This window comes from Phycodurus eques, chromosome 4, assembly GCF_024500275.1.
Source record: "Phycodurus eques isolate BA_2022a chromosome 4, UOR_Pequ_1.1, whole genome shotgun sequence".
NCBI lineage: Eukaryota > Metazoa > Chordata > Actinopteri > Syngnathiformes > Syngnathidae > Phycodurus > Phycodurus eques.
The window spans coordinates 3,743,241-3,766,525 of NC_084528.1; the positions used below are offsets into that span (position 1 = coordinate 3,743,241).

The 23,285-nt window shown below is 43.2% G+C and overlaps 2 protein-coding genes across 7 annotated transcripts in view; one reads left to right on the forward strand and one right to left on the reverse strand.

Annotated features, from left to right (window-relative positions):
* Positions 1–45: 45 nt before the first annotated feature.
* On the reverse strand, positions 46–14,006 carry gpd1l (glycerol-3-phosphate dehydrogenase 1 like). Of its 4 annotated transcripts, none has more exons than XM_061673664.1 (9): positions 13,676–14,006; positions 13,371–13,529; positions 12,793–12,970; positions 9,659–9,799; positions 8,159–8,297; positions 7,166–7,278; positions 3,271–3,507; positions 3,034–3,140; positions 46–1,945 (listed from the first exon to the last, which is right to left on the reverse strand). In XM_061673664.1, the coding sequence occupies exons 2-9, from the start codon at positions 13,412–13,414 to the stop codon at positions 1,849–1,851; spliced, it is 1,056 nt and encodes a 351-aa protein (XP_061529648.1). In that variant the 5' UTR covers positions 13,415–13,529; positions 13,676–14,006; the 3' UTR covers positions 46–1,848. The 4 variants fall into 4 exon arrangements, with proteins under 4 accessions (XP_061529648.1, XP_061529647.1, XP_061529646.1 ...); XM_061673663.1 differs by having other exon boundaries at positions 13,371–13,587; positions 13,676–14,005; XM_061673662.1 differs by lacking the exon at positions 13,676–14,006 and having other exon boundaries at positions 13,371–13,649.
* Positions 14,007–14,299: 293 nt separating this feature from the next.
* osbpl10b (oxysterol binding protein-like 10b) overlaps positions 14,300–23,285 on the forward strand; it is a 65,025-nt gene continuing 56,039 nt past the window's right edge. The window contains exons 1-2 of one of the 3 annotated variants that reach the window (XM_061673667.1): positions 14,300–14,446; positions 15,807–16,012. In XM_061673667.1, the coding sequence (XP_061529651.1) occupies positions 15,816–16,012 (197 nt within the window). In that variant the 5' untranslated portion in view covers positions 14,300–14,446; positions 15,807–15,815. Of the gene's footprint in view, positions 14,447–15,475; positions 16,013–23,285 lie in introns of those variants that run through there. The other 2 variants (XM_061673666.1, XM_061673668.1) reach the window with 2 other exon arrangements.

Below are 23,285 nucleotides of genomic sequence, written 5' to 3' on the forward strand. Positions count from 1 at the left end.
CTACAATAAAATGCTGAGTGGGATACTGTAGTGGGGGAAAAAAAACCTACTCTTGACTGAATATTTATAGTTCAGTTTATTTAAATAAAAAAAAAAAAAATTCTGAATAAGTTCACCGTGATCCTGAACAAGCAGTACAGTATTGTATATGAAATGGATGGATGACAGTTGCATGTTGGTCAGTCCTTGAGAATGTGGGAAATCATGTACAAAATGGATCAAAATAAGTAACAGAAATCCTGGAAAGCAGGGGTGCCAAACTCATTTTCAACACAGGCCACATCATGGTATTGTTTCCTTCAGAGGGCCATTATGGCGGTGAAAATCATATGCAATCACAATAACCTCATCATATTATTACATATACACAATTGCGCCTGCATTTCATTGTTATTATATATAATTTTAAACAACAAACTGAATTTGAATTCAGAAGTTAAGGAAAAGAGTGACAACCAACTATAAATACGACTGCTCTGTTGTAGATATTACATGTTTAATGGGACATATGTATATATTATTATTATTCAAATCAAATGAGTTGTAGTCAAAAAAGAAAGTCATTAGCCCACAAGAGTAACCAAAATAAACAAGTGATAACTTGTAAATTTTAGCACATCCTGGGAAACTACTGAAAACACAAACAACAAAAAATGTGTAAGAACATTTCTGTAACAGAGGCTTAATCTAACTCAAGTAACAGTAGTTACATGATTGTTTTAATGACAACGCTCAGATAAAAAAGTATTAGGAAAGCCAGATCCCAGAAACTTATTCATGGGATGCAATCAGGACCACACTTCTCATATTATACCTTTATTGTTTTCTCTGTTGTTAAGATGCATTTTAAGATACGCAACATTGAAACACTGATTTCCTGAGTAGCAGTAAAGGCATAAAGAGACAAAAATCATACATATCGCATTCTAAATTAAAATGGCTTAGTCCAAAATCCATAAGATAACTACGTACCATCGGTCTGGCAGTGGAACAACAGCTGGTGTTTTAGTGGTCATGAGCATACATACATTACCACCACTGTTACTGACTCACAATTCTGTCAAACAAGCTTTAAACCTAAATTTGGGAGTGAGTGCAAATTATTGTGACAGCTTTAAGGTGAGAATGCCTTCTTGCAAAACAAGCTTGAAACGTTTCATTCAGTCAATGAATCAAAGAGTGATTTATTTTTTATTTTTTTTAACAGCTTTAATCCAGACCTGAGAATTTGGGGATTGTACTGGAAGTGATATGTGATAATGCTGACAAATTGTCCTGGAAAAAAAATAAAATAAATAAAAACCTCAAGGGTCTAAGCAAAAGTGGGTTAGTATAGCGCAATGAATGCTCACACATCTTGCAGCAACAATAACATGAATCTTACTGCAACAAACTGACAAAGACATTTGTATTGTTGTTGTTTTGTTAATTCTTCCTGATATCCCTTATAAATGCACAAATTATTCTGTAATAAAATGTGTAGAAAATGTTTATTATAAAAAGAAGTCAATGTTTTAAAAAAAAAAAAACTAAAAAGCAAACCACATCTGTAGGAGTCATTTGGTGATTTGTTGGTCAAGTTTAGTAAACGTGGTCATGCTATCCTCTCGCTCTGTTACTGCCTTTAGTCTATGTGTACACTTCTTTGTAAACTTAATATAGCTTGGGTAGGTACACTGGAATATACACGATTTGATCCATTTACAAAGCCCGCCAATAGAGTGGCCATTTTGACCACAGTGATTCACGTTACTTGCCCTGTAGCATAACATAAAAAGGTCAGTGTTTTTTATCATGCTCAAGAAAGAAATGATTAGCAGGAAAATGTCCTGACTTGTCCATCCCGTGTCACATGTGCTCTGGGTGGCTCTGCAGACAAGAGATAATCTCCTGCACTGGTTTCCCCTCAAAACAAATATGATAGACTGCTGAAAAAAGAGGAAACCTGGAGAGAGGAAAATGGAGTGTTAGATTGGATATCTGAAGGGAAGGGGAAAAACAGCAATAGTGGATAGTCAATAGTCTTACATTTTCTCCAAAATGGACGGGGCACCTTATAATGCGTTTGCACCGAGTTCCAAAATCTGTAAATGTTGTTGTGTGACTTTGATGAACGCTGTGCTTGACTGACTGGGAGCATTTCTTGCCGACACGCTGCTTATATAGAGGAAAGGCGGACGTGACTGAGGACAGCATGCGGACGTTAAAGGGGGAAGGGTGCGCGTGAAAGAGGACGCTAAAGGCACGCCCCCAGTAGATATATAGCACCGGTATGTGCATTGTGCAAAACAACATCGGTTAGGCTAAGGACCCCCGAAAATTGCACCTATGAAGAGACACGCTTTTACGAAGCACAGTTTGAACTGGAAGCTATCAGTTACGCGGGGGAACATGGGAATCGAGCAGCCGCGAGAGAATTCAAGATCAACGAATCCATGGTTCGCAAGTGGAGGAAGCGGGACAACGAGCTTTCGCCAAGTCAAGAAGACGAAGCGCCGGGCAAGTTACGCCACCATATGTGAATCGGTTGTGGATGCCTGGGCTAAGGTATCTTCTTTGACTGTTGTCTCCGAGCTTTCGCGAAAGCCAGCATCATTGCTGAACAGCCCCCCGGCAACGAGACTGACTCCGACAATGACAAGGGAGGACCCGGCATGTTTGATGGAGAACTTGCCCAGCTGTTCATTTCGGATATAGAAGATGAGGCCTTTGATGGATTTGTGGATGAGGATTGATAAAAAAATAACTTGAGTACATTGTTAAATACTTCAATAAACTACAACCAAACTCAGTTTTGCTCCCGCTGCCTTTTTAAAAACATACGCTAGCATACATGCTAGGGTATGTTTTAAGCTAGTGTATGTTTTACCATGCCTGCGCCCAATAATACAGTGGGCCTATGTATGTGTCAAATACAGAAATAGACCCCGTAACTGAGACTGTGCCTTTTAATACGATACTTAATTAAATGATCAGATTTGCAAGGGACACTTCAATACAGATGGTTGCTAAAGAAAAAAGATGCACACTGACTTGTCCACCAGACCCTTCTGCTTGAGTATGTTGTAAACCTCAGCTGAGGTAGCAGGACCCTGGAGCTTCTGACCATTCAACATCTCCTTCTCCAGCTCCTCAATGCTCTTGGGAGGTGTGGTGGGTGTGGGAAACACAGATTAAAGTCATTCATTACTTTTATTTCAAACACTCAAAAGAAAATTTGAACATGAGATTGTGTGTCCAGTATCTACCAGTTTTATGGTGTCTACCTACCTTCCCCGAGGTGGCAAAGGCCTCCGCCACCCGTCGATTTCGGCCACCGTAGCAGGTCGTGATAAGGTCACCTACACCACAGCTCTCGAGGAAGGTTGCTGTGGAAACGGTGTCATCCTTAGAGAAGAGTTTGGCGAAAGCTATCATTTCCATCAGGCCCAGACGTATCACAGCCGCCTTTGTGTTGTCACCACAACGCATCCCATCGCAGAAACCTGCACCCACTGCCACAATGTTCTGACCCAGATGAGAAGACAAATAGTTTTCTGATTAGTTTACAGTACCATGATCTAATCAACCTTTTTCTTCAGAGCAGTATGGAATTTTCTTGCAAAACAAAGAAGAATTACAAAAAGATGTGAATATGCCCGTCCAGTTAAAAAATATGTTGAATCCAGTTCACATTCTATGCCTTAAACCCTTATATGCATTTTAACTTTTTGGTTTGATTCAGTTTTAAGTAGTTTTATCACTTAATACCTCCAGAATGTTGTATCATTGTACCATTGAGCTGACAATAGAGGGGAGAAGGACAGGCAGTCAGAGCCTTTTCCACTTCGTTCATTAGGGTGGTAATAATGATAGATCTGGTGGAGACACTGGTGGCCACAGACCTTTTCCCTCTTTTCATCCTTAATAACTTTGCATTTTTACTAGCCAAAAGAAAAGAAAATGGAAAGAGAGCATCACAGCCCACGGAGGTTTCTCAGGTGCAGCTCCTCTACATCCATGGCACGTGCCATGGACAGAATGTTTGCCGTATCACACAGAAACAATCGAGTGTGGGTATAGATACACACTTGAACAAAATTGTTGGTACCTCTCTGTTGATGAAAAAAACCACAGTGGTCACAGAAATAACTTGAATATGACAAAAGTAATAAATTTTTTAAAATGAAAATCAGACATTGGCTTTGGAATTGTGGTTCAACAGAATTATTTTTAAAAACAAACTCATGAAACAGTCCTGGACAAAAAGTACCCATAACTTGATATTTTGTTGCATACACTTTTGAGGCAATCACTGCAATCAAACAATTGTTGTTACTTTCAATGAGACTTTTGCACCTCTCAGCATGAATTTTGACCCAGTCTTCATGAGCAAACTGCTCCAGTTGTCTCAGGTTTGAAGGGTGCTTTCTCCAAACGGCATCTTGGGTGTTTATAACTGTGTGTTTTGTGTCACTATCCTGTTGCAAGACCCATGACCTGCGACTGAGACCAAGCTTTCTGACACTGGACAGCATATTTCTCTCTAGAATACCTTGATCGTCTTGAGATTTTATTATACCCTGCACAGATTTAAGACACCCTGTGCCAGATGTAGCGATGCAACCCCAGAACATAACAGAGCCTCAACCATGTTTCACAGTAGGGACAGTGTTCTTTTCTTGGTATGCTACATTCTTTGCATCTGCGAGCCTAGTGCTGATGTGCCTTGCCCAAAAGGTCCAGTTTTGTCTCATCTGTCCATAGGACATTCTCCCAGTGCCTTGTCAACATGCAGTTTGGCAAATTCCAGTCTTGATTTTTTATGAATCACTTTCAACAGTGATATCCACCTTGACCATCTCCCATAGAGTCCACTTTGGCTCAAACAACGACAGATTGTGCTATCTGACACTGATGTACTTTGACCTTGGAGTTCAACTTTACCATTCGTATTACCCAGCTCTTCAATTTGTAATCAATTTTCTTCCTGCTGCCAGGTCCAAGGAGGTTGGCTACAGACCCGTGGAGCTAATATTTTTGAATAAATACGTACAACTGTAGTCACAGGAACAGCAAGCTGCTTGCAGATGGTCTTATAGCCTTTACCATTAACGTGGTTGTCCATAATTTTCTCTCTTTTCACTCTGGTCCATGTTTAGTGTGGTACACAACATGTCACCAATCAGCACAATGGTTACTTGTCACCGTTTAAAAAGGCCGACTGACCGATTACAAGTTTGAAGACACCTGTGATGCTAATTGGAGGACTCACCTTGTTTTAAAATGTGCCTATCGTCAAATTATTTTCAATCTTTTCTAGAGGTTCCATCATTTTTGTCCAGGCCCGTTTCATGAGTTTGTTTTTTTAAATAATTATGTTGAACCATAATTCAATAGCAATGTCAGATAGTCATTGTTTATAACAACAACTTTGTCCACTTGGTCCTTGGATATATTGAAGTCACCATTGGTTTTCACCAGCTCATACGGTATTTAATAAGAGTATCCGCCAACCTTGTCTGTTGTCACACCGGCCAAGAGAAATGACAATGCACGGATCGCAGCGACTACGCATGGCCTCCGATGCTTAACGGTAGATTAATAGTTAAGGAAGAAGTATGTTGCTCAAAAAAAGAGAGTGTATTGGTGAGAATTAAAAGCGAGAGTATGGCTATTTGAAAGGAGGCTCGCTGGCTCCGCTCATTTGAACGTACCCAGCGTGTACATACGTTCGCTCACATTCTGGTCACAAGTTTTGCTTTTTATTCCAAAGGGAAATTATACATTATGACAATAGTTAAGTATTGATGTAAAACAATATTTGATTATTTTTTTACTCTTTATATGGCTTGATGTGGCACGTCTCGCTAAACCCGGAAACCCATGAGGGAAAGCTTATCTGCGGCGATGTTAAGATGGCTATTCATATTTTGAATCGCGGCAAAACCAGTGGCAGACTGGTCAGCCACTCATGAAAACATCCATCCATTTTCTACCGCTTATCCCATGTCAGGTCGCGGGGACAGTAGCTTTAGCAGGGACGCCCAGACTTCCCTCTCCCCAGCCACTTCATCCAGATCTTCCAGAGGGGATCCCGAGGCGTTCCCAGGCCAGCTGAAGGACGTAGTCTCTCCAGCGTGTCCTGGGTCATCCTCGGGGTCTCCTCCCGGTGGGACATGCCCGGAACACCTCACCAGGGAGTGTGTGGATGAAGTGTGTGGATGAACAACACACAAAAGGGTAGGTAGTATTATTTCATCATTTTCACAGTAATGTAGTATCAGTGCGACCTCGATTGGAAAACAGCAACAACAGCTTATGATATTTTTTTAAAAATGCAGTTAGTGCATTCTCTTAAATTTAAGACTGCAAAAATCATCAATACAGGTCAGATTGGACACCCTGATGGGCCGGTTCTGGCTCGCGGGTCACATGTTTGACATTCCTTATCTAAGCACTACTGGTGCCCTGATCCAGATCCAGGAAGGGATTCACCCAGGAGACCATCTTTCAGATCATCACGAACATACAAGCATGTGGAGGCCATACACGCGACTGTCTCAAGTAAATTCACAGATGTTGGATTAGCCCGTGCTCTCCTTTTTTTCCACTTCATTTTTGAGTGTGATTCTGATTCTACAGGGAGTTTCCTCAAATTACCGTTTGAAAAAAAAAAATATATCAATATATTTATATGTAATATTTTATTCATTGAGATCTGGGTGAACTTTATGTTTTGAGCAGCGTATAAAATTAATTCTACCAGGTGACATATGGCTGCTGTTGAAAAGTACTGATTGATTGATTTTTTTCATTTTTTTGGTAAGCCGGTCTTCCAGGAATTCAACAAGCAAAAATTAATTTATTTATTTTTTTAAAATGGAGGGGTGATGCAATGCATTGCCCAGTGTCTGATTGAATAGGGTCCAGACGACAGCTATAGATATTGGATGGACAGAGTGGGGAAACACTAAGGCTGTTGTCACATTTTTCACCTTCCAAACAAACTCAGAGCCATTAGTCAGCGTATGTGAACACTGCAAAAGACCAAACCCCTACAGACCCCTAGGAAATGAGATCACCTTTTGAGGTCGTACAGTCGTGGATCAGTTGATCCAAGTCATTATTTTTGAAATATCACTGCACCTGAATGTCTGAGGACTTGTAAGAAAATAATGTGTACCTTCAGAGCTCCACACAACTCCACGGTATCTGCATCATCCACCACTGTGATCCGAAAGTTGGGTGTCTGCAGGAGCTCCTTGAATAGTAGACCATTCTCCAGAATTTTACTGCCTGCAAGTGTATTAGTATACACAAAGACATCTACTGGCTACAAAAGTATGTAAATGACATGTTACCCAAATTAACAATGAAATTACCTTCTTAAAAATTACAACACAGATCAGCTACTTCCCAGAAGAGTCTTGTATCTTTTGATTGTCCTGGATTAAAAGTCATCTTTAAAACACCTTAACACATCTCATGCTGGGTTTACACCTAACGATTTTCACAGTCACAGACTAAAAACTGAAAGTCAGAAGGAAATATAAGGAGTTTTATGTGAGTCACAGCACGCTCCCATCATCTCAATCCTTTAGTATAAAGTAGTAATCTCATCTGTTTTAGATCAGTCCTAGTCTTGGCCTTACGACAATATCAAACGTGTTTGATATTATTGGGGGCTGGGGGCGTGGCATTAGGTCCCTGCGGCCCTCCTCCGGCTGGGCGGTTTTCGGCGCGCCTTGGTGGGGCCGGTGGACCGCTCTGTCAAAGGTTTTAGAACACGGCAATTTTTTTCCAGGTTTATATTTTTCTATTAAAACTATTTCAAGTCCAATGAACAGCCACACAGTTATGGAAACTTCCATAACAGAGTTGTGAAGAACTTTCTGGAGAATACTTGATTTTCATTTTGGAGATAATGCCACAAGTGTGTTCAGCTGTTATATTTGTGCAAAGTGGCTTCTTCAATGTGTTCAATGTGTTTAGAATATGTTTTTGTTGGATACATGATTCCATGATTTCTTTTGTAACTTGAATAGTTTATTTGTTCCGTGCTTTCATTTAAGAGTAAAATGAGAAATTTAAAACTGCATACATTTCCATTTTTTTTAAAAGCTGGAAAAATTGGGGTGTTCTAAAACCTCTGACCGGGAGGGGATGTTCTGCTTACCAATCGTGGTTTCACAGAACTTCTCAGCTGCAACTTCATTGGCAATGTTTGCACCCATGAGAACACTGACATCAATGCCCATCTTCTCTCTAATGATGTCAGAGATCAGCTTGAGGCCCTCAGGACCTTCATCTATCCCCTGAGAGAAGAGAAAATGAAGGGGATGCGTCCCATTCCTCATAAAGCATGAGTATAGCATATCAGACAAATTGAGCTACGTAATATATTTTTTCTTGTTGAGAGAGACTTCAAATACTTGCGTATATAAGTGTAAGGCGAGTAAAAACATAGCTGTGTCCTAGTGTTCTAGTGGTGGTGTTGCACAGTCGTGCAGCACCCACTGGAAATAGTCACACACTATAAATCTGCCTCTCCCTCTAATAATGACATTTTTTCATCAGCTTTCTAACCTGGATAGTGCGAAGAATTTGCTCCCTCTTTCACACGCGCGCGCGCACACACACACACACACACACACACCTTGTTTGGCTATGTGTTGTCGTGGCTTTCATCTCAGACTCAATCATCAGTGCAGCAGTGAAAATATAGATAATAGCTCAAACAAGTCCTTGATCAGAATGTAGACAGCCTGTCACATCAGAGAGCAATTATGATTTTAATTTCTATTTTTTTTTGTTAAGCCTGCAAATTTATATGCACGCTGGACACAACAAAATCTGTTGAATGGCTAACTTAATTAGATATTATGGAATGAGTATCTACTGTCCAGTGCTGTTTCTTCATCGTTTCTAAATTTTGTTTGGGTACTTAAATTTCTTTTTAGAAAACATTTTTTATATTTTTTTTGTTTTGTCCAAAACACCCACATCATTATGACCATGATATCCAATACAAGAGCTGTCGCTAGGATTAACTAATACTGGTGTTTTGAGGTTGCCACTAGAGTACTGTAATACAGTTCCATAATGATAGTATCAACAAAGTAATATTGAAGCTGTTATTTTATTGTATAATTATTTTTTTTAAATCGATAATGCATCTACTACAATAAAGTCTTCATATCCCAAGTAAGATAACCACAGTCTTTTGGGTTCAATGCCCTAGAGAAATACAAACAAAATAATTTTAAATTGCTAAATATCTTGTATCAAATACTGCAGACCCTGTTTTCCAACAGCATAACACTAGAGTTTTTGAGGACCTTGAGCGTATAGTATTTCTTGGTATTGATGGTTCACTTTTGTTTTCCCATTTCTAAACGTATGGGCACCGACTCTAAACGTGTGGGCACACTTGTAATATATCCCTACAAATGGTAAAACGGCTGATTAGTCGGTCCACATCTTGTGTGAGAGCATCAGGACTTGTCTAGCAGTGTATGAAGTTAAAACTCACTCACTGGAATGTGCCGATCTAACACATCTTGCAACACCCCAAGTGGGTGGGTGGGTGGGGGGGTGGTGTTAATGAGCTGTAGTTTGAGCCAACTACCCACTGTCAGTGTGAGGGCTAAACTTAAAGAGGAATTATGACTATTACCTTAATTAGTGTGATTCCCCGAGCTTTGGCTGGAACACAGCCCACCATCTCGTCACACAGTTTCCTGATGAACTGGTGGGGCACCACAAACACCAGAAGGTCTGCTCCCTCTGCAGCATCACGGAGCTGAGGAACAGCAACCTGTCAGCGTAGAAAAGATACATATTCAAATTAATACCATGATATGATTTGGTGATTTAGTACATTTTCCGTGTCCTCCTTGTATGCTGTCTTTTTTTTTTTTTTTTTAAGTTTCTGTATCTTGGTGCTGCTCAAATGATGTAAGTTTTCCCAGTGTGGGACGAATAAAGGTTATTTAAACTAATCTAAATTTGAATGAGAATTGTTAGGGTAGGAGAGGAGGCATTCTGGGGAGAGATGACATTGTTCAGGATTGAGAGGGACACCTCAACTTGAAACACTGTAGCTGCATGTGAGTGATACGCATTGATTTTAAGTTGACAGGAGAGTGTAAAATAAAGCAGAGTAAACGAAATTGGGAAAAAAAACAACAAAAAAAAAACACCCGGACTCACCCCTCATTATTCTCGGGGACTTTAACAAAGCTAAACTCAACCACGAACTCCCTAAATACAAGCAGCACATCGACTGTCCTACCAAGGAAAATAACATTTTGGACCAGTGCTATACTATGCTAAAAGATGTGACAAACCTCGTGCAGCACTGGGCTCGTCTGATCACTGCTTACTTCACTTAATACCGACATATAGGAAAGAACTTAAATGTGCGAAGCCTACAGTGAAAACAGTGATAAAGTGGACCAATGAAGCAAAGATGGAACTTCAAAGCTGTTTAGACTGCACAGACTGGAGTGTCTTTGAAAATTCAGCTGGCAGCCTGGATGAATATACGGACACTGTCACATCCTATATCAGTTTCTGCGAAGAGGTTTGTGTACCAACAAAGTCATTTTGCACTTTCAACAACAGCAAGCCGTGGTTCACTGCCAAATTTAAGCAGCTTCGCCAAGCTAAGGAGGACGCATATCAAAGCGGGGACAGGGCCCTGTATAATCGCGCTCGAAACCCGCTGACTAAAGAAATTAACATTGCAAAGAGGAACTATGCAGCAAGGTTGGAAAAACAGTTTAGCGCTAACGACTCTAAATCAGTCTGGCATGCATTCCAATCGCTGACTAATTACAAGCGACGATCCCCCCAAGCTGAGAACAATAGCACACTAGCCAACGACTTGAATACCTTCTATTGCAGATTTGAAAAGGACAGTTTCACTCCACACACCCGCCAGGCCGCACCCGCGACCACAACCACACCTCTGACTTCTGCGTTAACCATCCATGAACAGGATGTGAGACGCATCTTCAAACAACAGAAGATTAACAAAGCGGCAGGACCGGACCATGTGTCCCCATCCTGCCTCAAAGTCTGCGCCGACCAGCTCGCTCCAGTCTTCACACAGATCTTCAATAGATCTCTGGAACTGTGCGAAGTACCATCCTGTTTCAAACGTTCCACCATCATTCCAGTCCGCGAGAAACCTACAATCTCGGGTCTAAATGACTACAGGCCTGTCGCCTTGACATCTGTGGTTATGAAGTCCTTTGAACATCTCGTGCTGGACCACCTCAAGAGCGTCACAGGCCCCCTGCTGGACCCCCTGCAGTTTGACGACCGAGCGAACAGGTCTGCGGATGATGCAGTCAACATGGGACTGCACTTGATCCGAGAGCACCTCGACAGTGCAGGGACCTACGCGAGGATCCTGTTCATGGACTTCAGCTCAGCGTTCAACACCATCATCCCTGAACTCCTTTCCTCCAAGCTTCTCCAGCTCAGCGTCTCACCTGCCATCTGCCAGTGGATTTACAGCTTCCTGACGGGCAGGACACAGCAGGTGAGGCCACCTCATCTACATGCAGCATCAGCACTGGGGCACCCCAAGGCTGTGTCCTCACTCCGCTGCTCTTCTCTCTCTACACGAACGACTGCACCTCAACGCACCCGGCTGTCAAACTCCTGAAGTTTGCAGATGACACAACTGTTATCAGCCTCATCAAGGACGGTGACGAGTCTGCATATCGACAGGAAGTGGAGCGGCCGACACAACCTGGAGCTGAACACGCTCAAGATTGTTGAGATGATCATGGACTTCAGCAGGCATCCTTCGCCACAGCTGCCCCTCACGCTGTCCAGCTGCCTTGTGTCATCCTTCAAGTTCCTGGGAATTACAGTCTCTCAGGACCTGAAGTGGGCAATCAACATCATCTCCGTCCTCAAAATGGCCCAGCAGAGGATGTACTTCTTGCGGCTTCTGAGAAAGCACGGACTGCCACAGGAGCTGCTGAGGCAGTTCTACACAGCGGTCATCGAATCAGTCCTGTGTTCTTCCATCACAGTCTGGTTTGGTGCTGCTACAAAAAAGGATTGTCAGTACAATGCTGCTGCTGAAAGGATTGTCAGTACCCCCCCGACCCTTGAGGACTTCACGCTGCTAGAACTAAGACAAGAGCGTGCCAAATCCTCTCGGACCCTCCACATCCCGGTCACCAGCTCTTCTGGCTCCTTTCTTCAGGTAGGCGCTACAATGCAAACTAGAACTAGCAGACATTCCAACATCTGATTCCCTCTTGCAATCAACTTCTTAAACACCTAACCTACAATTCCATTGCAACATGGTGGCAATTTTTATGTCTTGAGTTTGTTGTCACATTTCTGTCAGGCCAATTATATATTACTCGGGCACTCACTGTAGTTGTCTCGCCACGCTGCACTATTTGCATATCTGTTGTTGACCAATACTGGCCACTCATGCCAGAGTAGCAACTGCTCCATTTGCACACTGATTGAGGAGTATCTGTAATATTTGCACAATCAACATTGTCCCAGATTATCGCACTACTCACTTGAAGCCTCGGCGCCCTTAAAGGGCGCAATATTGCAATATTAGTCATTCAAACTGCTCTAAGTGCTAGAGGACTCTGCATCTTTTTGCACAATTGTAAAAAATAAAATAAAAATGTACCGGCATTACCTCTGTCGATTGACTGTCTGTTGTCGTACTAGAGCGGCTCCAACTACCGGAGACACATTCTTTGTGTGTTTTTTGGACATACTTGGCAAATAAAGATGATTCTGAAAAGACAATTGTCTTACCACATTATCAGGCAGTTTGTATCCCGGCAGGTACTTGACATTCTCATGCTCAGTGTTGATAATGTCAGTGAGCTTTCGACCATTAATATTTTCTTCAAACACCCACATCTTCACGGTGGTCGCAAAATGCTGCAATGACCTGGCATTATTTCCAATGATCCTGGCGATGGCTGAGCCCCTAGAAACAAAGCAGAGGGCAGTATGGCCATTGGTTTAATTTACTCCATAACCCACTGCTACCCAAAGCTCTGGCAAAGAAGGAATGCCTATGCAGTATACATTAATATAGAGTATATGCCATAGTCTTTTTAAAAAATATACATTTTCTGCAAATTGGGGTGTTACCGCACACCTCGACTAATGCTTTTTAAGTGCAGGTTGTAGTATCCGCCATCAGCTCAAAGGTACTTGTGTACTTCCTGTCAGTGTTGATGATAATGCAATACATACCGCAAACTGCCCACTTACTTCAGACAAGCTCCAATTGAAGAAAGCGAGCACTGAACCGCTGATTCTAACGCCTTGAAAACAGTTTCTCGTCATCCCTGTCGCGCCATTCTCAAATCTTTCAAACTCACCAGTTTCCGGATCCGACGATGCACACTTTGAGCGGAGACGCCATGGTGGGGGTTGCTGCTTGTGTTTAGCCACCCTTTAGAGTCCCCCGCCACCCGTGTTTATTTTAGAAACACCAGATGAGCCTCAAGTTGACGACAGTTGTCCAGCTTCTGCGGCGGCTGTTGGTTGGAGTGGAACGAGCACGGCAAAGGTCACGTGACCGACACATTCCCCGTGCTAGCATAACAGATGCTACCGTGTTAGCTGCTGCACAGGAAGCTTCCGCAATGCATTTGAAAACGTAACAATAACAAGAATCACTCACACGCTTGATTCGTGTAGTTTATTGCTCATTGGGAAGTGGTCTGTGCTTACATGACAACCCTCCAATGGTTGTCATATTTTTAAGGACTGCAGTATGCCAGCCGCCCCTAATTTTGATAATATTCGGCATTACTGTAATAAATCGCCAACTGGCGGCGAAAGCCACTTTCAAAATAAAAGCTCCCCAATAATACGGGCGTCAATGCTCTTCGGTGAAGGAATGCAACCAGCAAGGTTAATGTTATTGAATCTTGAGATGCATTAAAAAAGCCTCGCATTCCGACTGGTTAGAGCGTCAGCCTCACAGTTCTGATGACCCGGGTTCAATCCCCGGCCCCGACTGTGTGGAGTTTGCATGTTCTCCCCGTGCCTGCGTGGGTTTTCTCCGGGCACTCCGGTTTCCTCCCACACCCCAAAAACATGCATTAATTGGACACTCTAAATTGCCCGTAGCTGTGACTGTGAGTGTGAATGGTTGTCTGTTTCTATGTGCCCTGCGATTGGCTGGCAACCAGTTCAGGGTGTACCCCGCCTCCTGCCCGATGACAGCTGGGATAGGCTCCAGCACGCCCGCGACCCTAGTGAGGAGAAGCGGCTCAGAAAATGGATGGATGGATGTCTTGCCCAAGGACACTTCGACATGCGGACCGTCGTAGCAGGGATTCTAACCTGTTCTACCTACTGAGCCAAAGCCACCCCAACATAATCCCATTGGTATCGCAAGAGAAGTCCAGATCTGTGTGACAGACCACCAAGGACTCTACTAAAAGAGGTTTGATGAAGATCTGATATTTCAAAATAAAAGTCTATGAAAACTGCATATTTTGCTGTCATTACCCCTGACTGAATAAACTCTGTTCATGTTCATTACAAGAAATCTATGAGATATCGCAACACTGGTACAGTTCTTGGAGACACTGCACAACCCCGGGTCTCCAGCAAAAGAGGTCCCACCCAAATATGATGTGGCATTTCAAATTAAAAGTCCCCTCAGCCCTGCATATTTCACTGTCACTACCACTGATTTAAAATAGTAATTTTAAAAAACTCTACGAGACATCGCAACACCGGTCGAGTTCCCGGGCACACTACACCAACCTAGGTCTCCACCAAAAGAGGGACCAATTTCAGAGGACTTTTATTTTGAAATGCCGCATCAGATTTGGGTAGGACCACTTTTGTTGGAGACATGAGGTGGTGTAGTGTCCCCCAGAACTGGAGCGGTGTTGCGATATCTCATAGATTTCTTTTAATGAATATTTGAAATCTGTGGTAGTGACAGTGAAATTTTGAAGGTGGCTTTCGCCGCGAATTGGCGACTTATTACCGTAATGCCGAATATAATCAAAATTATGGGCGGCTGTCTTACTGCAGTCCTTAAAAATATGACAACCATTGAAGGGTTGTCATGTAAGCACAGACCACTTCCCAATGAGCAATAAACTACACGAATCAAGCGTGTGAGTGATTCTTGTTATTGTTACGTTTTCGAATGCATTGCGGAAGCTTCCCAAGCTTCACAAATAAATGTAGCAATTATGACCAGTACTGTATTCTTTTTACTTTATGGTATCCGTCAGCGTCTCCAACTGATGACGTCAAATATAGGTTCCATATTACATAACAATGCCCCCCCCCCCTTTTAAAAAAAAATAATAACAACGCTGACAACTTGCTATCAAGATACTTAAAACTACTACTATGTAACATGCTTTTCCATTCAAAAGCACAACTCTAAATTCAACCTTTAGATATTTTTCTTACAATGCAATTTAATATTCCCCCAAACCTCCGAGTTAAAACCCAGTTTGCCATGCCGTAATGTGACGAATAATGAATACCCAGTGATTTGTAGGGGGGAGGATTCCGGGCTGGGGGGAGTGACCAACCCGGGATTTCCAAATTAAAAAAAAACACAAAAACGTCACCACAGAAGGAGGGAGGACGATGACAGCTCCGGAGTAAATAAGTCAGTATCTCTTCAGTGTCAACACTGTCAGGAAGCAGCAACGCTCCACTTGTACAATTTGTCTCAAAACCTCATCATCACTGCATCAATTGCTAGAAGCTGCAGTGAATCGTTGAGGAACAATCTCTTCATGCTCCTTATGTGTCTCTCACAAACACTTTAGCACGGCAGCATGAGCCGCCGGTCCGTTGGTCAAGAGAGCCCCACGAGATATCCCAACAAGAGGCAAGAACAGCGAGTTGGACCACCTGGTTCCGAGTCTGGGGACAGTGGTGCAGGGTCATCGCTGAATAAAACAGTCCGCAACAAACAGCATCTGGAGGGGGTCCTGAAGAAGTACACTAATCTATTGCAGGGATGGCAGAATAGGTAAGTGAAATGCAGTATAATTTTTTTGTACAATTTTTGTTGCATGACATTGATAGTTTGACTTCAATTGTAACCCAACTTTCTTTTTGGAGCTATGTAGTTTGTGCAAATGTCATGGCTTTTTACAAAGTGTTACAGAGGTAACGAGGTTACATGACCATTGCCAAGCGTTTTAATAGTCAATGTTTGATATCAGATGGCTGCTCAAGAAATTGAAAATAATATAGGGGCATTAGTCAATTGCAAGATCCAGGATTTATTCTCTTTCATAACACTGAAAATTTTCATTTTCATTAATTTTCCATTAAATTCAACATTACCCATGACCCTGAAGAGGACAAGCAGTATAGAAAATAGATGGATGAATACAATGCAATACATCCATCCATCCATTTTCTGAGCCGCTTCTCCTCACTAGGGTGGCGGGTGTGCTGGAGCCTATCCCAGCTGTCATCGGGCAGGAGGCGGGGTACACCCTGAACTGGTTGCCAGCCAATCGCAGGGCACATACAAACAGACAACCATTCGCACTCACATGCACACCTACGGGCAATTTAGAGTCTCCAGTTTATGCATGTTTTTGGGATGTGGGAGGAAACCGGAGTGCCCGGAGAAAACCCACGCAGGCACGGGGAGAACATGCAAACTCCACACAGTCGGGGCCAGGGATTGAACCCGGGTCCTCAGAACTGTGAGGCTGACGCTCTTACCAGTCGGCCACCGTGCCGCCCACAATGCAATACAGTTTTAGTCATATTTTGCTACATGTGTAGTGATAATGTTAGTTGATTGAGGGTCAAGAGATGGGGTACACCCTGGCAGGGGCAGACTGGCAGAAAAAATGGGGCCCGGGAGTCGTGGACAGACTGGTTCAGTTCATGCGCGCTGTGGGCAGCCAGTCAGCCGGCAACTCAAATTTCATGTAACCTGATGATTTAAAAAAATAATAATTTGACACTCTTTTGGACCCATAATTCATCCATCCATCCATCCATTTTCTGAGCCGCTTCTCCTCACTCGGATCGCGGGCGTGCTGGAGCCTATCCCAGCTATCATCGGGCAGGAGGTGGGGTACTGGTTGCCAGCCAATCGCAGGGCACATACAAACAAACAACCATTTGCACTTAAATTCACACCTATGGGCAATTTAGATTTGTCAATTAACCTACTACGCATGTTTCTGGGATGTGGGAGGAAACCAGAGTGCCCGGAGAAAACCCACGCAGGCATAGGGAGAAGATGCAAACTCCACACAGGCGGGGCCGGGGATTGACCCCCCCCCCCCCGAACTGTGAGGCAGACGCTCTAACTAGTCGGCCACCGTGCCGCCCCCATAATTCATGGAGTAGTTAATAACCACAAAACAAGACAATGACCCAAAGCACACGCTAAAATAACGAAGGAGTGGCTTCAGGAAAACTCTGTGACTGTTCTTGAATGGCCCAGCCAGATCCCTGACTTAAACCCAATTGAGCATCTCTGGAGAGACCTGAAAATGACTGTCCATCAATGTTCACCATCCAACCTGACAGAACTGGAGAGGATCTGCAAGGAGGAATTGCAGAGGATCCCCCAGGTGTGAAAAACTTGTTGCATCATTCCCAAAAGGACTCATGGCTGTATTAGCTCAAAAGGGTGCTTCTACAAAATAATGAGCAAATGTTGTATACTTACGGCTGTGTGATGTTTCAGTTTGTCTTCTTTAATAAATCTGCAAAAATTTTAACAATTCAATGTTTTTCTGTCAACATGGGGTTGTGTGTACATTAAAGAGGAAAAACATGAACTTAAATGATTTTAGCAAATGGCTGCAATATAACAAAGACTGAAAAATTTAAGGAGTCTGAATACTTTCCGTACCCACTGTAAGTATGAATGTATGGATGGATGGATCAATGCATGCATGTATGCATGTACGTATTGTAGCATATATTGGCGTTTGGATAAAACATAATTTATTTCTGAAATAAATTTGTCGACGCAGCGACGCCTGCGTTGCTTCCAGTTTAGCCTGATTTGACGCTTAGCGTTATAAATCAAGCTATTTTGTCTCATGAAGGGTACCACGTCACCTTTTATACGTAGAAAATTTAGGAGAAAGCGACGACAAAACTTTTGTCAGTCTCATTATCTAAAGGTTGCTAAATTTTATGTTCTAGATGACAGACGACAAACTGAAAACACAACAAGGACACAACAAAGAGTGGAATTTTATAGAATATTTAATGAAATCCACGAGGGATCTATAGGGAAACACAAAGAGGCTAACTACAGGAAGAAAATAACACTAATACTGGTGAAAGCAAAAGATAGGCACAGAAAAAGGGAAATAGAATACCGTTGAAAGTTGAAAACGTGAGCGTTTAATACGTCCAGTCCGGACGAGAGAGGGAGGGGACAAAGTTGGGATTTTGTGTGACGCTAGTAATTTCCCCGAAATTATTAACATGCACTAATATTGTACATCCTAGCAACACTTGTTGTGGTACTCACAATCGTAGATCAGCTGGTCGGTGGGGCTGGTCGTTCTCCGGACATCTCAGGAGGAAAACGAAGCAGGTTTGGTTGAAAAAGGGAAACAGATGCAGAAAAATAAAAACAAAAACAAAAGATGCGGAAGAGGAAAAATTGTTGTTTGTCACGCCTTGTTGGGAGAGTATGACCATGTCTCTCCCCGCCTGTTTCCGGAATCCGCTAGCAAGTTCAGAAAACGCATGTTGGGAGTATATCTGGTAGCTCAGCAGTTCTGGAGGCTTAGGAGCGGTGATCTCCGGAAGCCTGGGAGCCGGATCTCCATCCCCAAAGCTCACCTTTGCCAAGCTGTGTGTTTGAACAAAAGAAAGGGATGGAGGGAGGGGTGGCGGCACGGCATAAGCGCGCCGAGGAAAAAGAAGAGAGCCAGAACCAAAAGAGGAGAGACATAAAAGAGAGCGAGTAGGCGGGAGTCAGAGGTTAAATACCCAGGGGGCGTGTCTCAGAGGACGGCGGACCGGAAAAGACCACACCCATCGACTTGAATTTAGTCTACAAATTTCCATAAAAGTGGTGTAAAAATCATATCTCAATATAAAATACTCCCAACTTTGTACTCTTTACTCAGAGATCAAGCATATAGAATGATTGTATAAACTTTAATCTTGGCACATCAACTGCTTATGGTTCAATCACAATTCATGCTGCTTGGCTTCAAACCAAGACAAACAGTTCTCAACGTCTCGCAGCCGCACCTGTAAAGTTGACACACTGACACAGACATCCAAGGCATACATTTGGAATATTTCTGCAGAGTTTGTGATATATGAAAACGGACATTTTATCTTCAGTTAAAAACAACTTTGAATGTTAGTTCACAGGTTGGAGTACTCTCAAACGCCAGTGGGTGGCCCCTTGTGTGCATGTTTGAATATTAAGCAAATCGTTCATCGCTGTATTTGCGTTCCATTGTTGAGCTCTCCCAGCTTTGTCGTTATCTGCAAAAGAAGGAAAGGACTCTTTTTGAAGACGAGAATCACGATTTGACGGGAAGCTGCTAATTAGTTTAAGGTCCAGTCGGTGTCTGCTAGTGGTTTGCTCGAACAGCAGGGCCGCAGGGCAGAATGTACCTTATCAAGGGGGGAGGTTTTGGCAACTGGGAGTCACTACAGTATGTATGTATGTATGTATAATATGTTGACAGAACTTATTGCCATGCTGTACGATGGTTCTTCTTCTTCTTTTCCTTTTGGCTTGTCCCTTTAGGGGTCGCCACAGGGCGTCATCCTTTTCCATGTAAGCCTATCTCCTGCATCCTCCTCTTGAACACCAACTGCCCTCATGTCTTCCCTCACGACATCCATCAACCTTCTCTTTGGTCTTCCTCTAGCTCTCTTGCCTGGCAGCTCCATCCTCATTATCCTTCTACCAATATACTCACTATTTCTCCTCTGGACGTGAACAAACCATCGAAGTCTGCTCTCTCTAACTTTGTCTCCAAAACATCGAACCTCGGCTGTCCCTCTGATGAGCTAATTTCTAATTTTATCCAACCTGGTCACTCCGAGAGCGAACCTCAACATCTTCATTTCCGCCACCTTCAACTCTGCTTCCTGTTGTCTCTTCAGTGCCACTGTCTCTAATCCGTGCATCATGGCTGGCCTCACCACTGTTTTATAAACTTTGCCCTTCATCCTAGCAGAGACTCTTCTGTCACATAACACACCTGACACCTTCCTCCACCCGTTCCAACCTGCTTGGACCCGTTTCTTCACTTCCTGACCACACTCACCATTGCTCTGGACGGTTGACCCCAAGTATTTAAAGTCCTCCACCCTTGCTATCTCGTCTCCCTATAGCCTCACTCTTCCACCATCACCTGTCTCATTCATGCACATATATTCTGTCTTACTTCGGCTAATCTTCCTTCCTCTGCTTTCCAGAGCATGCCTCCATCTTTCTAACTGTTCCTCCACCTGCTCCCTGTTTTCACTGCAGATCACAATGTCACCTGCAAACATCTTGGTCCACGGGGATTCCAGTCTAACCTCATCTGTCAGCCTATCCATCACCACTACAAAAAGGAAGGGGCTCAGGGCTGATCCCTGATGCAGTCCCACCTCCACCTTAAATTCGTCTGTCACACCTACAGCACACCTCACCACTGTTCTGCTGCCCTCATACATGTCCTGTATTATTCTAACATACTTCTCTGCCACTCCAGACTTCCGCATGCAGTACCACAGTTCCTCTCTGGGTACTCTGTCATACGCTTTCTCTAGATCTACAAAGACACAATGTAGCTCCTTCTGACTTTCTCTGTACTTTTCCATCAACATCCTCAAGGCAAATAATGCATCTGCGGTACTCTTTCTAGGCATGAAACCATACTGTTGCTCGCAAATACTCACTTCGGTCCTGAGTCTAGCCTCCACTACTCTTTCCCACAACTTCATTGTGTGGCTCATCAACTTTATTCCTCTATAGTTCCCACATCACCCTTGTTCTTAAAAATGGGCACCAGCACACTTTTCCTCCATTCCTCAGGCATCTTCTCACGCGCTAGAATTCTATTGAACAAGCTAGTCAAAAACTCGACAGCCACCTCTCCTAGAGGCTTCCCTACCTCACAGGAATGTCATCAGGACCAACTGCCTTTCCATTTTTCATCCTCTTTAATGCCTTTCTAACTCCCTTACGTACTAATCATTGCCACTTCCTGGTCCACCACACTTGCCTCTTCTACTCTCGCTTCTCTCTCATTTTCCTCATTCATCAACTCCTCAAAGTATTCTTTCCATCTATCTAGCACACTACTTGCACCAGTCAACATATTTCCATCTCTATCCTTAATCACCTTAACCTGCTGCACATCCTTCCCATTTATATCCTTCTGTCTGGCCAGCCTGTATAGATCCTTTTCTCCTTCTTTAGTGTCAAACCTGCCATAAATGTCATCATATGCCTCTTGTTTGGCCTTTTCCACCTCTACCTTTGCCCCATGTCGCATCTCAATGTATTGCTTTTGCCTCTCCTCGGTCCTCTCAGTGTCCCACTTCTTCTTAGCTAACCTTTTTCCTTGTATGATTTCCTGTACTGTATGGTTCCACCACCAAGTCTCCTTCTCTCATTTCCTGTCAGAAGATACACCAAGTACTCTTCTGCCTGCCTCTCTGATCACCTTGGCTGCAGTGGCCCAGTCTTCTGGAAGCTCCTCCCGTCCACCGAGAGCCTGTCTCACCTCTTCCCGAAAAGCTGCACAACACTCATCCTGTCTCAGCTTCAACCACATGGTTCTCTGCTCTGTCTTTGTCTTCCTAATTTTCCTCCCCCCACCACCAGAGTCATGTTACACACCACCATCCTATGCTGTCTAGCCACACTCTCCCCTACCACTACCTTACAGTCGGTAATCTCCTTCAGATTACATCGTCTGCACAAGATGTAATCCATATGCGTGCTTCTACCTGCGCTCTTGTAGGTCACCGTATGTTTGTGCCTCTTCTGGAAAAAAGTGTTCACTACAGCCATTTGCATCCTTGTTGCAAAGTCTACCACCATCTGTCCCTCCAAGTTCATTTCCTGGATGCCGTACTTACCCATCACTTCTTCATCACCCCTATTTCCTTCACCAACATGTCCATTACAATCTGCACCAATTACGACTCTCTCTCTGTCTGGGAGAACTACTTCGTCTCGCTCCTTCCAGAATTTCTCTTTCACCTCTAGGTCACATCCTACTTGTGAGGCATAGCTACTAATCACATTATACATAACACCCTCAATTTCAAGTTTCAGCCTCATCACTTGATGTGATACTCTTTTCACCCAACTCCCGAGATTTTCCTGTCATAGTCCCAACATTCAAAGTCCCCACATTCAGTTCTAGGCTCTGTGCTTTCCTCTTCTCTTTCTGCCGAAGAACCCGCTTTCCACCTCTTCTTCGACTTCGACCCACAGTAGCTGAATTTCCAACGGCGCCCTGCAGGTTGACGGCACCGGTGGTGGACGTTGTTAACCCGCGCCACGACCGATCCGGTATGGAATTCTTTGGATGAACGCTCATATTTGTTTGGCCAAGTTTTAAGCCGGATGCCCTTCCTGACGCAACCCTCTGCATTTATCCGGGCTTGGAACCAGCCTACAGTTTGCACTGGCTTGTGCCCCCCATAGGGCTGCATTCCATGCTGTACGATGGTTGATGTGTATTTATAATTATAATTGTGTTATTTATCATTATAATTGTGGTTGAACTGCAAATTGTGAAATCTAGACTTCAGCTGTTCCATTGGTTTTTTTTTCATGCCTTGAAAATAAGTTAATCATTATTGCAGTAAATAATCGATCTTTCCATGTTTCGATCACACAGTACTTTAAGGCATTCCTACTGAATCTCGCGGCCAAGCTCAGTTATCCACATCTTTCACACCTCTATGTCCTTAAATAGATTACATTAATTACCAATGCAGTGATGTTGCACTAAATGATTATGCTGAACCATACCATCCACTGCTTGTGTGTACAGTGTGCTTCTTGATTTAAGCCTGTTTTTGTCACTGTTACATCCTTTCAGCTGTCTTTTGCGCATTCTTTTTTTTTTTTTTGGGAGGATCTGTATCCCTTTTATGCCAGGACAGTTTTACTGTGCCACAGTGGAGTTTTTAAGATGCCACTGTGGTTGTTTGTATTCTGATAGATTTTTATTGAAAATTCAGTCAGACAGAACACAGTTTTAAGGGGGAGTTCTTTGCCCGAAACCGGCCAGGGAGGCCGCAGGTTCCAAAAGCTACTCCACCAGCCA